Below are 13,001 nucleotides of genomic sequence, written 5' to 3' on the forward strand. Positions count from 1 at the left end.
CATCTCTAGAGGGGCTGGAAGGAGAAATAGAAAGGCCTCCTCTACATCTTTCTCTCAGTGCTATCTGGGCAGCCCCTTCATTCTCTCACAAAGTTCAGGCCTTACCAAGAAAGAACCTGGAAGTCATTAAGGAAGTGTGCACCAGGGGGTGATGTGATCCAAGTTGACTATAGGATCCCCTGGCCCAGACTGCCTCAGTTTCCCAGCCAGTGCCTTCCAAAGCTGCAGTGGCCAGTCCCCCAAGCACAGGTTCCTCCCAACAAGCACACTCCTCGGGCTCTGCTCCACCATCCCAGTTCCAGGCCAGCATGGCCACACCTCCCTAGCTACAACAAAACCCCGCTTGCCGAGGTAGCCCTAGCTTACCTCCTCCTCCTGATTTAGACGGCACGGTGGCCCCAGCTTTACCCAGATGGGGTCGCTGCCCTCAGTCACAGTGCAGTGTTCAAGGGCCCTGAGAAGAATGCATTTGACTTAGCGAAGTGGGGATGGGTTTGGGGGTTGTCACAGTTGGAAACTAACAGTCAAGACTCGAACCCACAACTGATATCCTGCAAAGCTCCAGCCCCTTAGCCTCAAGGCGTCAGGCGCCACAAACGGCCACCAGGAGACAGCAGTACCTCCCCCTTGATGGATGGCGGGATCCCGGAGCCAACGCAGACCGGACGGGGGAATGCCGCTTTAGCCCCGGGTGCGGGCATCTACCCAACGCGGAGCCTGCGGGCAGGCTGGGCGAGGGTGCGGGAGGAGGTAGTGGTTGGGCGGGGCCACCGAGTGCGGGCGGGGCCTCTCGCTGCTGGGCGGGGCTGTGGCGGGCCCTGTCAAAGCAGAACTGAGCAGGCGGTGGAGCTGGGTCTGGCCCGGGCACGGAGTGGGGGCTTCGAAGGGAAAAGGCGGGGCTCCTGGGGGAGCCAATACCTGTGGGCGGGACATGGGAAAGGAGGGCCCGAGGGGCGGAGCTACAATAGAAAGGGCCAGGAGGTGCTGAGGCCAGGAGAGGCCGAACTCCAAGGGACGACGCTCGAGGAAGCAGAGGTTTGGGCTGAGGGCGAGGGTCTTGCGCGAGCTCAGTAGTGCAGGGGTAGGTGAGCGGGGCTTTGGTCTGTGCCCAGGGGCAAGCCGCAGGAGGGGCGGGGTCGTGGACGGGACAGTCGAAGTTAGGGTGGGCGTTTTGGGCCTGTGGGCCCCGCAGAGGTGCAGAAAGCCGGCGGCAAGAACCCTGCAGGGCTGGCGCGGGAGGGGCGTTACCAGAGCGCGGGGCGGGGCGTGGGCGGGGTGTGGGCAGGGCCTGCTCCGGGCTGAGGGCGCGGGGGAAGCAGAGCTGGAGTTGGGAGCGGGGCCGGGGCGGGGCCTGTAACAGGCTGCGCGGGCACGGGGCGGGGCCGGGCCGGGCCGGGACCCGGGTGAGCGATCGCGGGGCGGGGCTTGGGCCCAGCGGAGGGTGCGGGCAGGCTGGAGTTCGGTGCGGGGCTGGGGCGGGGCCTGAATCAGGATGAGAGGCGCGAGGCGGGCTGGGCCGTGGCTCGGGGCGGGGCAGGGGCGGGGCCTGGGCCCAGCGAGGGGCGTGGGGCGGGACGTGGGCTGCGGCGCGCGAGCCGAGCGGCCGGCCGAGGCCCGAGCCCACCCGAGTGCGCCCGAGCCCGCGGCCCCCGCCCGGGGCGATGGAGCCGGAGCCCGGCGGGGTGGCCGCTGCGCTCCTGCGGCAGAAGAGGGCGGCGCTGCGGCGGAGGGGGTGCAGCTTCGAGAGCCCAAGGTACTGCGGCCGGGGAGGGGTGCGGCCGGGCGGGGTGCCGGCCACGTGGGGGGATGGCGATGTGAAGGGACAGCGGGGCGAGGCCGTGGCGTGGGAAGGGTCGGCGGAGGTTCTGAGGAGACCGGGCGCGGAGCCCGGGCTGAGCTGCCGTGGGCTGTGGGAGGGGCCGGGCAGTCGCGCGGGAGGTGCAGGGACGGGTGTCGGGCGTCCAGAAGCGTTGGTCCAGTGGCAGGCCCCGCACGCCCGCGGCTTCGGCGGGGCATGGGCTGAGGAGAACGTGCCCTGCCCACCTCTGGTAAACCCTCAAGGGCAAGGTCGGGAGCTCACTCCTCCGTGCACTGGAGGCTTCCTTCCGGCGCCTGCGTGCCCTGGCAGCCGCACACCTGCTGCCTCCGCGGCGCGGCTCGCCCTGGCGCCCGCGGTCCCCGCGCCCCTCTCCCTCGCGACGCCGGCCTCTGCCCGGGCCGCCGGCGCGCCTCGGCTGCTCTTCCCCCGGGGCCTCTCACGGGACGACCGCCGCCCGGGCGCGTGCCCTCCCTCAGCTTCCCTGGCATTCCCTGAACTTGGAACGGATTCTCCTGCTTCGACGTCGCTCAAGTCGGCCCTACCATTTTCTCAGGTCTTGGAGATGACTCCAACGTCCTCTCAGCCACACTTCCCGTCTCTGTTCTGACACCTCCGAAATCCACACCCCAGCCGGTCGCGAAAGGGGTCTTCCTAAAGCCGTGACTGTGCCCTTCGCGGCCAACACCCCTTGAGGAGCTCCCCATCACCCGCAGCAGTGGTAGGGACCAGAGTGGGGGACAGAGAGAGAGAAGGATATGGACTCCGACCCGCACTGAGTCCAATAAGAGGGTTCCATTGCTAGGATAAAAAGCAAACTAACCAGGATCCTTAAGATGAGGTGCGGGGCCCTTGACTTGGCCTTTTCACTCCATCCTCAGTTCTTGGCATTCCCTGCCTCACCCTTGGCGCTCCAGCAGTACTGGTGAGCCTGGCATATAAGCATCGCGGGGGCAGGGAACAGAGCTGTCCTGGTCACTGCTGGGTGCCCAGAGCTGGCTCAGGCCTGGCCCATGGGACATCAACTGTGTGTTGTATGAGTCAGTGTCTGACCCGCTGGTGCTTCCTCCCGTGTGCTGCACCGTTTCTCTTCTGAGCCTTTATTCATATCACACTCTTCTCTCTACTTAGAATTTCCATTCCTTTCCTCTCTGTATACGCCCACCCCTCCTCCTTCGGAAGTCTTCCTTGAACCCCAGATTGAGCTCTTTGCTGTATTAATAATCTGTGCACCTGTCTTCAAGTCCACATAACACTGCGTGCAGTTACCCAGGTAGTATGTCTCCCCAACTAGACTTGGAGAACCAGACAGATACGGTCTCTGTGCTCGTGGTGCTTACATGCTTGTTGCTGGAGCATGAAGGATGTGACAAACTGAACCAAGGGATGAGGCTGAAGAGACAAGCCGGAAGCTGGATCCCTCAGGCCTGAAGTGGAATGCATGGAGCAGCGCTGTCCCATGGAACTTTCCGCAGTGATGGAAACCTATAATCCATGCTGTCTGTTATGGTAGCCTCTAGGCACCTGTGGCCATGCAGCACTTGTAATGTGGCTAGTTGAACTAAGGAACTGAATTTTACATTTTATTTAGCTTTAATTAATTTAAATAACCGCCTAGGACTAAAGTCTACCATATTGGGCAGTGCCAGTTTAGAAAATGTTTTCCTTTGAATTCCCACTTTTATTACCCTCTCCTTTGTCTTCATAACCTTACACCTGAAAGACTAATGATTTCCTGGCCTCCAGAGTTTTCTTATTCTCTATTTGATACTCCATGACATTATCTTATCAGCTGTAGGATAATAATGATTATCATTTTTTCTGACTATAAAACTAATTTGTGAGCCAGGCACAGTGGCTCATGCCTGTAATCCCAGTACTTTGGGAGGCCGAGGCGGATGGATCATTTGAGGTCAGGAGTTTGAGACCAGCTTGGCCAACATGGTGAGACCCCATCTCTACTAAAAATACAAAAACTAGGCGGATGTGGTGGCGGGCGCCTGTAATCCCAACTACCGAGGAGGCTGAGGTAGGAGAGTTGTTTGAACCCAGGAGGCAGAGGTTACAGTGAGCTGAGATTGCGCCACTGCACTCCAGCCTGGGTGACAGAGTGAGACTCCGTCTCAAAAAAAACAAAACAAAAAAAACAAACTAAACTAATTTGTAGCTGGGCATAGCGGCTCACACCTATACTCAGTGCATGGGGAGGCTGAGGCATGAGGACCGCTTGAGGCCTCAGGAGTTCAAGACTAGCCTGGGCTGCATAGCAAGACCCCATCTCTACAAAAATTGAAAGAAATTAGCCAGGCATGGTGGCACATGCCTGTAGTCTCAGCTACTCCAGAGGCTGAGTCAGGAGGATCACTTAAGCCCAGGAGTTTGAGGTTACAGTGAGCTGTGATTGCATCACTGCACCCCAGCCTGGGCAACAGAGCAAGACCCTATCTCAGTAAAATAAAATAAAACTAATTTGTGTTTGTGAGAAGAAATCTGAAAATCAAGAAGAATATAAAGAGGATAATTAAATTTTTATTTACCCATAATACCACTAGGTATTAACTAGCCTTTTTTCTTAACTATGTATGGGTATATTTATATTAATGTTTTAACTTGCTTTTCCACTTAATATAGTGTAAGGATTTCCACACATCCTTAAACATTTCTGAAATCTATTTTAAATTGCTGCCTGGTATTCTGTCATATGGATATATTACCATTTATTTATTGGACACACGTAGTTTACTTACAGTTTTTCACTCTTACTAAAGATGCCGTAAATCCATGTGCATTTGTTTAGCTATGAAGAGGTCAACTTTTATAAAGAGGTCATCATAAATTTATAGAAGTGATGGGAGTTATTGGATCAAAGAAAATGAACATTTTAAAGCCTTTTGAAGCATAATGCTAAATTGCTCACCAGAGAGTTGTACCAATTTATAGTCCCCCAAGGGCATATGAGTGTGCCTGTTTTCCCCCACTCTCAATACTAGGCATTATCATTTATAAATATTTGCCAAAGTGGTACCTTGTTTTAATTTGAATTTCTTTGTTTCATAGTGAGGTGAAATACTTATTTTTATGAAATATAGATGCATACACTTTGTCTATTTTCCTTTGGAATGCTTATGCTTTCCTTATTGAATTGAAGTACTTTTTATTTATTTATTAAGGAAATTAATTGTTTGGGTCAAATATATAGCAAATACTTTTTCCAGTTTATTATTTGCCTTTTTATTCTCTTTATGTTAATGATAAAGCTTTTTTAAATTGTGGTGGTTGTTTTAAAGTTTAGTCAGATCTTCCTCCTGTTTATGTTTGTTGTTGTTGTTGTTGTTTTGTTTTTGTTTTTGTTTTGTTTTTTTTTTGAGGCAGAGTCTTGTTCTGTCACCCAGGCTGGAGTACAGTGGCTCAATCTCGGCTCACTGCAACCTCCGCCTCCCGGGTTCAAGCAGTTCTTCTGCCTCAGCCTTGAGTAGCTGGGATTACAGGCGCATGCCACCACACTCAGCTAACTTTTATATTTTTTAGTAGAGATGGGGTTTCACCATGATGGCCAGGCTGGTCTCAAACTCCTGACCTCAAGTGATCCACGCGCCTCGGCCCCCTAAAGTGCTGGGATTAAAGGCATGAGTCACTGTGCCTGGCCGTGTTTATGCTTAAGTAAAAGTGAATTCCTTAACTTAAAACAGATAAATGTTCATCTATACCTTCTCCCCCTATTTTTGTTGCTTCGAAAAACTACCTCCTTAATTCATTAATCCAAATTACCTCACAACCCTGGCTGTGTGTCAGAATCACCTGTGGACCGTCTTAGCCATACAGGTGCATATGGGTGCCCCTGCTCCAGGCCTGTTGATTCAGAAAGTCCAGGGTGGCACTGGACCTGTGGATGTTCAGAAAGCTCTGCAGGTGCCTCAGAGGCAACAGTGTCTGCCTCAATTGTGGGCCTGTTACCAGATTAGCCTCCCTTATCCAGAGTCCTTAATTCTTTCTCATTTACTGTCATATCAATTTTATTTATTTATTTATTTATTTATTTTTGAGACAAAGTCTCACTCTATTGCCCAGGCTGGAGTGCAGTGGCACAATCATAGCTCACTGCATCCTTGAACTCCTGGACTCAAGCGATTCTCCAACCCCAGCCTCCCGAGTAGCTGAGACTACAGGTGAGCGCCACCATGCCCAGCTAATTTTTAAAATTTTGTGTAGAGACTTGATCTCACTTTGTTTCCCAGGCTGATCTCGAAATCCTGGCCTCAAGCTATCCTCCTGCCTCGGCTTCCCAAAGTGCTGGGTTACAGGCTTGAGCCACCATACCCAGCAGTTTAAATGCCTCATGTTTAGGGCCTTTCAGAATCTGGTTTAGCCATATTTACCTAAGCATCTTGTTGGCTTCAGGAGAAGAAAGGCCTTACTTTCACTTTGGCAACTCTGTTGGCTAAATATCTGATGTCAGCTCTGATAACTAGCTAGCCTGCAGACACAGCAAATGTCTGTGAATGTAAAGGCGAAGGGAATAGCCCAGGCATTAGGCCTCCAGGCAGAGGCAGTGAGAGACTAGCTGGGAAACCTGGAGGCAGTAGAATAAGACACTTATGCTGGCCGGGCGTGGTGGCTCACACCTGTAATCCCAGCACACATTCTTGCCTAGATGTGTTTGCCATCATTTTGTAGGAAGGCACATCAGATAGTGTTAAAGAACAAGGGCTTTGGAGTGAGACAGACTTGGGTTCAAGTTTCTGTCTTTTCACTCACCACTTGTGAACTTGGACAAGTTGCATAACCCCTCTGAGCCTCGGTTAACTCCTTTATAAAATGACCTGCCTCAAAGTATTCCTGTCAGCTTTAAATGAACTAATTTATGCAAAGTGCTAAAAACAGTACCTGGCACAAAACTTTAGTAAATGGTAACTGCTCTGGACAAAAATGACAAACATTCAGCCAGGCATGGTGGCTCATGCCTGTTATCCCAGCACTTTGGGAGGCCGAGGCAGGCAGATCACCTGAGGTCGGGAGTTCGAGCCTGACCAACATGGAGAAACCCCGTCTCTACTAAAAATACAAAATTAGCCGGTGTGGTGGCACATGCCTGTAATCCCAGCTACTCAGGAGGCTGAGGCAGGAGAATCACATGAACCCGGGAGGCGGAGGTTGCAGTGAGCCAAGATCACGCCATTGCACTCCAGCCTGGGCAACAAGAGTGGGAAACTCCATCTCACAAAAAAAAAAAAAAAGACATTTGCATAAAAATTCTTCTCAACCTTTTCCTCCCCTTGCCTGATTGAAACTTCAGCTTTGCCTATTCAGTTTTCCTCCTCCCCTGCCCCCAGAATAAGGTTCCGCTTTGCTTTGTTGCATTTTTGAGCTGCAGATTTAGGAAGAGAAGAGGTGAGGAAAAGGACAATAGGTACCTAGGAAAATGGTTAGATGGTTAGGATTGGCTGAACAAAACTTTTAGGGGTGTTTAGAGGCGAAACATACGGGAAAACCTACTTTGTGTGAGGGAGACTAATACAGGCAAACAATATATATATTTATATATATGTGTGTGTGTGTGTGTGTGTGTATATATATATATATATATTTTTTTTTTTTTTTTTTTTTTTTTGAGACAGAGTCTCGCTTTGTCGCCCAGGCTGGAGTGCAGTGGTGCGATCTCGGCTCACTGCAAGCTCTGCCTTCCGGGTTCACGCCATTCTCCTGCCTCAGCCTCCCTAGTAGCTGGGACCACAGGTTCCTGTGACATTGCCCAGCTAATTTTTTTTTTTTTTTTTTTTTTTTTTTTGTATTTTTGATAGAGACGGAGTTTCACTGTACTAGCCAGGATGGTCTAGATCTCCTGACCTTGTGATCTGCCCGCCTCGGCCTCCCAAAGTGCTGGGATTACAGGTGTGAGCCACCACGCCCGGCCAGGCAAATGATCTTTTAAGACATATATCTGTTGTCTTTTGTCCCTTTGCGGTGATCAAGAAATTGATGAACCAGAGTTATTTTAAATTATTTTCTATTGCTGAGCCTTGTCATTTTGGCTGCAATATTTCATAGAAGCCAAACCACATATGAGCTACCACATTAACAGGGATATATATTAGTAGGATTGAATTTGTGAGGTAAATCCTGATGATCAAATAATCTCAACTTTGAAGGAACTTTAGACATCATCTAGGTCAACTGCTCAGACAGTGCTTCTCAAAGTGTGGTCCCTGGACAAGCAGCATCAGCATTCCCTAAGAACTTGTTAGAAATACAAATTCTCAAGACTCACCCCAAATCTAGTTAGTCGAAATCTGTGGAATGGGGCTCACGAAACTGAGTCAGATTGCTAATACAGTCCTCAAACAGAGCATAGATAGGAGGAGGGCTTCTTAAAACACAGTTGTCTGGGCCCCACCCCCAGAGATTCTGATTCACAAGGTCATCAGTGGGTTCTATGAATCTGTGTTTTTAACACACTCATAAGTAATGCCATACTGCTGGCCCAGGGACATACAGTACGTCGAAAACCAACCCTCTGAGTAATACCAGAATCTTTCCTGCAACAACCTTTGTAGTTGATCATCTGGCTTCTGTTTCTTACATCTAAGGTCCAGGAGCCCACCACTTCATAAAGCAAGCCTTTTTAGTATTGAGCAGCTGCATTATCTTTCCCTGAGAGTGAAATCAAAGCTTGCCTCGTTATTCTTGCCACCCATCACTCATGATGCTCTCATGGCCACTTGCAGTACCAATGTTCATAGACTGATTCCAGGTGTAGCCTTAATTGTCAGGTGGCTCTTACCCACTTGTAATCACCATTGAACCCTTCTCCTTCAGCTACTGAAGCAGGAGTAGTAACTCATCAACATCCTTTCTTTTTGTCTTTTTAAAAGACAGAGTCTCACTCTGTTGCCCAAGCTGGAGTATTGTGGCATGATCATAGCTCACTGCAGCCTTGAACTCCTGGGCTCAATGATCCTCCTGCCTTGGCCTCCTGAGTAGCTAGGACTACAGGTATGCACAACTACTCCTGGCTAATTTTTAAATTTTTTTGTAGAGATGAGGTCTTCCTGTGTTGCCCAGGCTGGCCTCTAACTCCTAGGCTCAAGTGATCCTTCCACCTTGGCCTCTCAAAGCACTAGGATTATAGGCATGAGGCACCATGCCTAGCCTGCATTAGCATCTTTCCTGATTGGCTGATATCAGTGCCTTACCAGTAGTTAAATTTTATCTTAATATTGTCAAAAGCTATGAATGACAAGCAAAGGAGAGTTCTTGGTTCCTGCAATTGCAAAATGCTGGGGTAGACCAAGCGTTGGGAAAAGATGACTCCAGGTGCTCAAATAATGACATTAGTAGTCTTCATCGTCTGGGTTGACTTTATTCTCAAGGCCTCATCGAGGCAAAGAAAGTTAACTACTCCAGACTTACTTTCAATGTAGGATCCCAGCAGAAATATAGGGCTGCTTTCTCAATAATTCTAGCATATGACTTGGCATGGTGGCTTGTGCCTGTAATCCCAAAATTTTTGAGTCCAGGAGGTCGAGGTTTCAGTGAGTCATGATTATACCACTGCACTCTGGCCTGGGTGACAGAGCAAGACCTTGTCTCAAAAGAAAATAAAAAATAAAATAAAAATTAGTTGGGCATGGTGTTGCATGCCTGTAGTTCCAGCTACTCAGGGGGCTGAGATGAGAGGATCACCAGAGTAGGAGCTTGAGGCTACAGTGAGCCAGGATCATGCCACTGCACTCCAGCCTGGGTGACAGAGTGAAACCCTGTCTCTTAAAATAACAATAATAATTCTAGCATATGTCCCTGAGTTGACATTCATTAGCTCTCTTGGGTTCCGTGGTCATCCTTGAACCAATTGCTTTGGCTAGAAGGGGGTGAAACATGCTGATTGGCTGGGCCTGGTCATGTGCTGAAATCTTCCATTCACAAAGACCAAGAGGTAGCAATTTCTCAAAGGAAAACCACAGTGCTATTACCAGAAGAAGGGAATTGATATTGAGTTGGCAGAAAAAAAAAGTCATTATATCTGGGATGCTTTTCCAAAATATGGATACCCAGATGCCACCCAGGGCCACAGAATTGGGGTTTCTGTATTTTTTTTAGTTTTTGTTGTAAAAGACTGCCTTAGTTAAGTGGTTAAATTATGCTTGCTAAGTTTAGCCACTGTGGGTGCAGAGCCCTACCATAGACAGAAGATTTTGAATTACAAATGGAAAACATATTTTCTACTTTCCCAAATATTGCTCTGTACATGGTGGTTTCCTTATTAGTAATGCACAGAACCCACGCCTTGTGAGAACAAATCCAATGCCAAGACAAATGCTTTCTTGTTTCTGAATGTTGCTTTCCAGGCCAAGATAAGTTCAGAAAAGAGCAGTTATCCATTATGCGTCGGGGTGCCTCCTTTTCTTCTTCCTTATGTTTCTTGGGACTCTTAGAGTTTGTTTTTCTTGTAGTTTTCCAGACTTTCTTTTTTCCAGGTAGTTTTGTGAAACAAATATTTTAATGTGAGCTTTTCTCACAGTCCTCATTCCTCTGTGTTACGTTATTACTCTTTTTGTTTGTATCAGCCCTTAAGTATTTAATCACAAATAAATCTGCTGCTGTCAGTTTTCTTTTGGAAAAACAGCAGTCTTCTTGGGAAAGACTATTAAAAGCTGTCTTGTATTGGGCTGACATAATGGGCTGTTAGGGCCAGCAGGAGAAAATTAATTTTCATATTATGTCTGTTCTCCTAAGAGCAGAGAAAAAACAACTTTTATTATTCACTAAGATTTTAAATTAATGCAAACCAGCTTCCTTTCTTGGAGGAAGACAATAGTCAAATTAGTTTTGCTTTAGAAGGTTAATATGAGAGATTATGCTTGGTTGTCTGGTTTCCAGAGTTAAAGATCTTAAGAGAGATGAAGTCTGACAAACAGTGCTATAGGAAAATTATAAAAGATTTGTCCTTTACAGTGAGACTCACGGCTGGTTTTCCTGGGAGGAGAAGTTCTACAGCGGCATGCAGAGATATACAGAGGCAGAGAGTCTAGAGATGTGGGAAAATAGAAACCCCACATCTAGTTGTCTCAAGAGCTAGGATCTTAGAGGGCAGTAAGCAAGTATGAGTTAGCAATGAGGTGTGACTGCCCAAAGAGATTTACGAAGAAGGCTATTCACTGTAGGATTGCTTGTTGCCCTAGTCCGTTTGGGCTGCTAAAACAAAATCCTTTCGACTGAGTAATTTATCAACAACAGAAATTTATTGTTCACACTTCTGGAGGCTGTAAAGTCCAAGATCCAGGTACCAGCAGATCTGGTGTCTGGTGAGGGCCTGCTACAGCGCCTTTTGTGTCCTCATGTGGTAGAAAAGGTGAATAAGCTCTCTTGGGATTCTGTTATACAGACGCAAAAGGACATATTCATGAGAGCTGAGCCCTCTTGTCCTAATCGCCTCCCAAAGGCCCCACCTCTTAATACTATCACGTTGGGGATTAAGTTTCAACATATGAATTTTGGAGAGACACAGACATTAGACCATAGCACTTATAAAAGTTTTTTTTAAGTCCATCAGAAGTATGTCAATATAATATGAATAATCTGTTAGAATTTATATTTCTGCTTGGAAAGATACCTAGCATATACATATGTGTTAAGTGAAGAGAAATAAGCAGCTTCTGGCGATAGCCAGGGTACAGAATTGCATATGTAATTTAAAAATTCTAGTGGCCAAATTATTGAGAAAGTTTCCTTTTTTCCCATACTGTCTTCAAAATCTAGTATGCATTTTACACTTATACCACATCTCACTTCAGGCTAGCCACATTTTAAGTGCTGAGTAGCCACCTGTGGTTGGTGGCTGCCTTAGGACAGAGCAGATATGGATGCTCAGGTAGGAAACGTTTGAAAGAATGCACCAAGGTTTTTGTTTTGTTTAGCTTTGTTATTTAATGTGACTGTGAATCACAGTGAAATAGGGAAACATAAAAATTTTGTGGAATAAAGGGATATCAGGAGATGTTAGGAAAGAGAATCACTACAGAAACTTTATTAGTCAGGAAAGGTAACCTGTGATTTGGTAGACTTTGATTAATTGTTCATATAAATCCCAAGTGAAATGTAGACTTGAGACTTGAATGTGAAATCATTGTGTCATGGATACATAATGTGACTGACATTTTTTATTTGGGGGAAATAAGATTCATATAGTTTTTTTTTTTTTTTAAGAAAAACGAAGAGGGAATGATTTTCTGTGTCATATGTTGATAGGTCAAACAAAATGAAGAACTAAGTGTTGACCACTGGGTTTAGCATCATTGGTCCATTGGTGGCCTTTGACGAAACTGTTTCTTTGGAGCAGTGAGGGTGAAAATCTCACTGGACTGGCTTCAAGAGATAATGAGAGGAGATGATTGGAAACAACGACTATAGTCAACTCTTTGCACAGGTGGAGGGAATGTGAGTTGAAAATTTGTTTTTGTTTGTATGTTTTTGTTTGGGTTTTTTAGCTCTTGTTTTATAAAGATGTTTATATCTGATGGAAGTGATCCAAAAAAGGAAAAAATCAATATGGGAGAATAGTGTTTTACATGAAAAAGAAAATTCATGGAGGATATGACAGCTGCCTTACCACAGTTGACAGGGTTTCATTTACAAAGAAATTAGGCTCACTCGGCATAGGGCCCTTGGCTAGACCTGAAATCACAGTGGGTATGAGGTATATTAAAACTAGTTGGACTCAGTACCTGAAAGTACATTCCTACAGTTAGTTCTGCCCCAAGCTAGGATGGCTTACTGTAAGGATCAGTAAAAAATGTTATTATCGGAAATGTCAAAGCATCTATGAGTTAGACTAGTATTTCTCAACTATTTTGTTTTCTGCACACTTTTGAATATAATTTTTGGTAACAATCTTGAAAAGACTCAAAACAATTCTAAGCAGGTCAGCACCAGTGATAGCACAATCACACTCCAGTGTAACAGTGACCTCAGAAGTATTCTCAATTAGTGTGCTGTTAGACATAGGGTCTCCAGACCTATTGTCTCTAGACCAGACAGTCCGGAGCACAGTGGCGTGATCATAGCTCACTGTAACTTCGAACTTCTGGGCTCAAGTGATCCTCTCACCTGATCCTCCCACCTCAGCGTCCTGAGTAACTAGGACTAAACATTTTGTAGACAAGGTCTCACTATGTTGCCCTTGCTGGTCTCA

The 13,001-nt window shown here is 47.2% G+C and overlaps 1 protein-coding gene across 4 annotated transcripts in view; it reads left to right on the forward strand.

The window, feature by feature from the left end:
• Window positions 1–963: 963 nt before the first annotated feature.
• GARNL3 (GTPase activating Rap/RanGAP domain like 3) overlaps window positions 964–13,001 on the forward strand; it is a 167,201-nt gene continuing 155,163 nt past the window's right edge. For 2 of the 4 annotated variants that reach the window (XM_054501435.2, XM_054501437.2), the window contains exon 1: window positions 1,568–1,753. In XM_054501435.2, coding sequence (XP_054357410.1) covers window positions 1,662–1,753 — 92 coding nt within the window. In that variant the 5' untranslated portion in view covers window positions 1,568–1,661. Of the gene's footprint in view, window positions 1,082–1,567; window positions 1,754–13,001 lie in introns of those variants that run through there. The other 2 variants (XM_063649940.1, XM_054501436.2) reach the window with 2 other exon arrangements.

This window comes from Pongo pygmaeus, chromosome 13 (assembly GCF_028885625.2).
Source record: "Pongo pygmaeus isolate AG05252 chromosome 13, NHGRI_mPonPyg2-v2.0_pri, whole genome shotgun sequence".
Taxonomy (NCBI): Eukaryota; Metazoa; Chordata; class Mammalia; order Primates; family Hominidae; genus Pongo; species Pongo pygmaeus.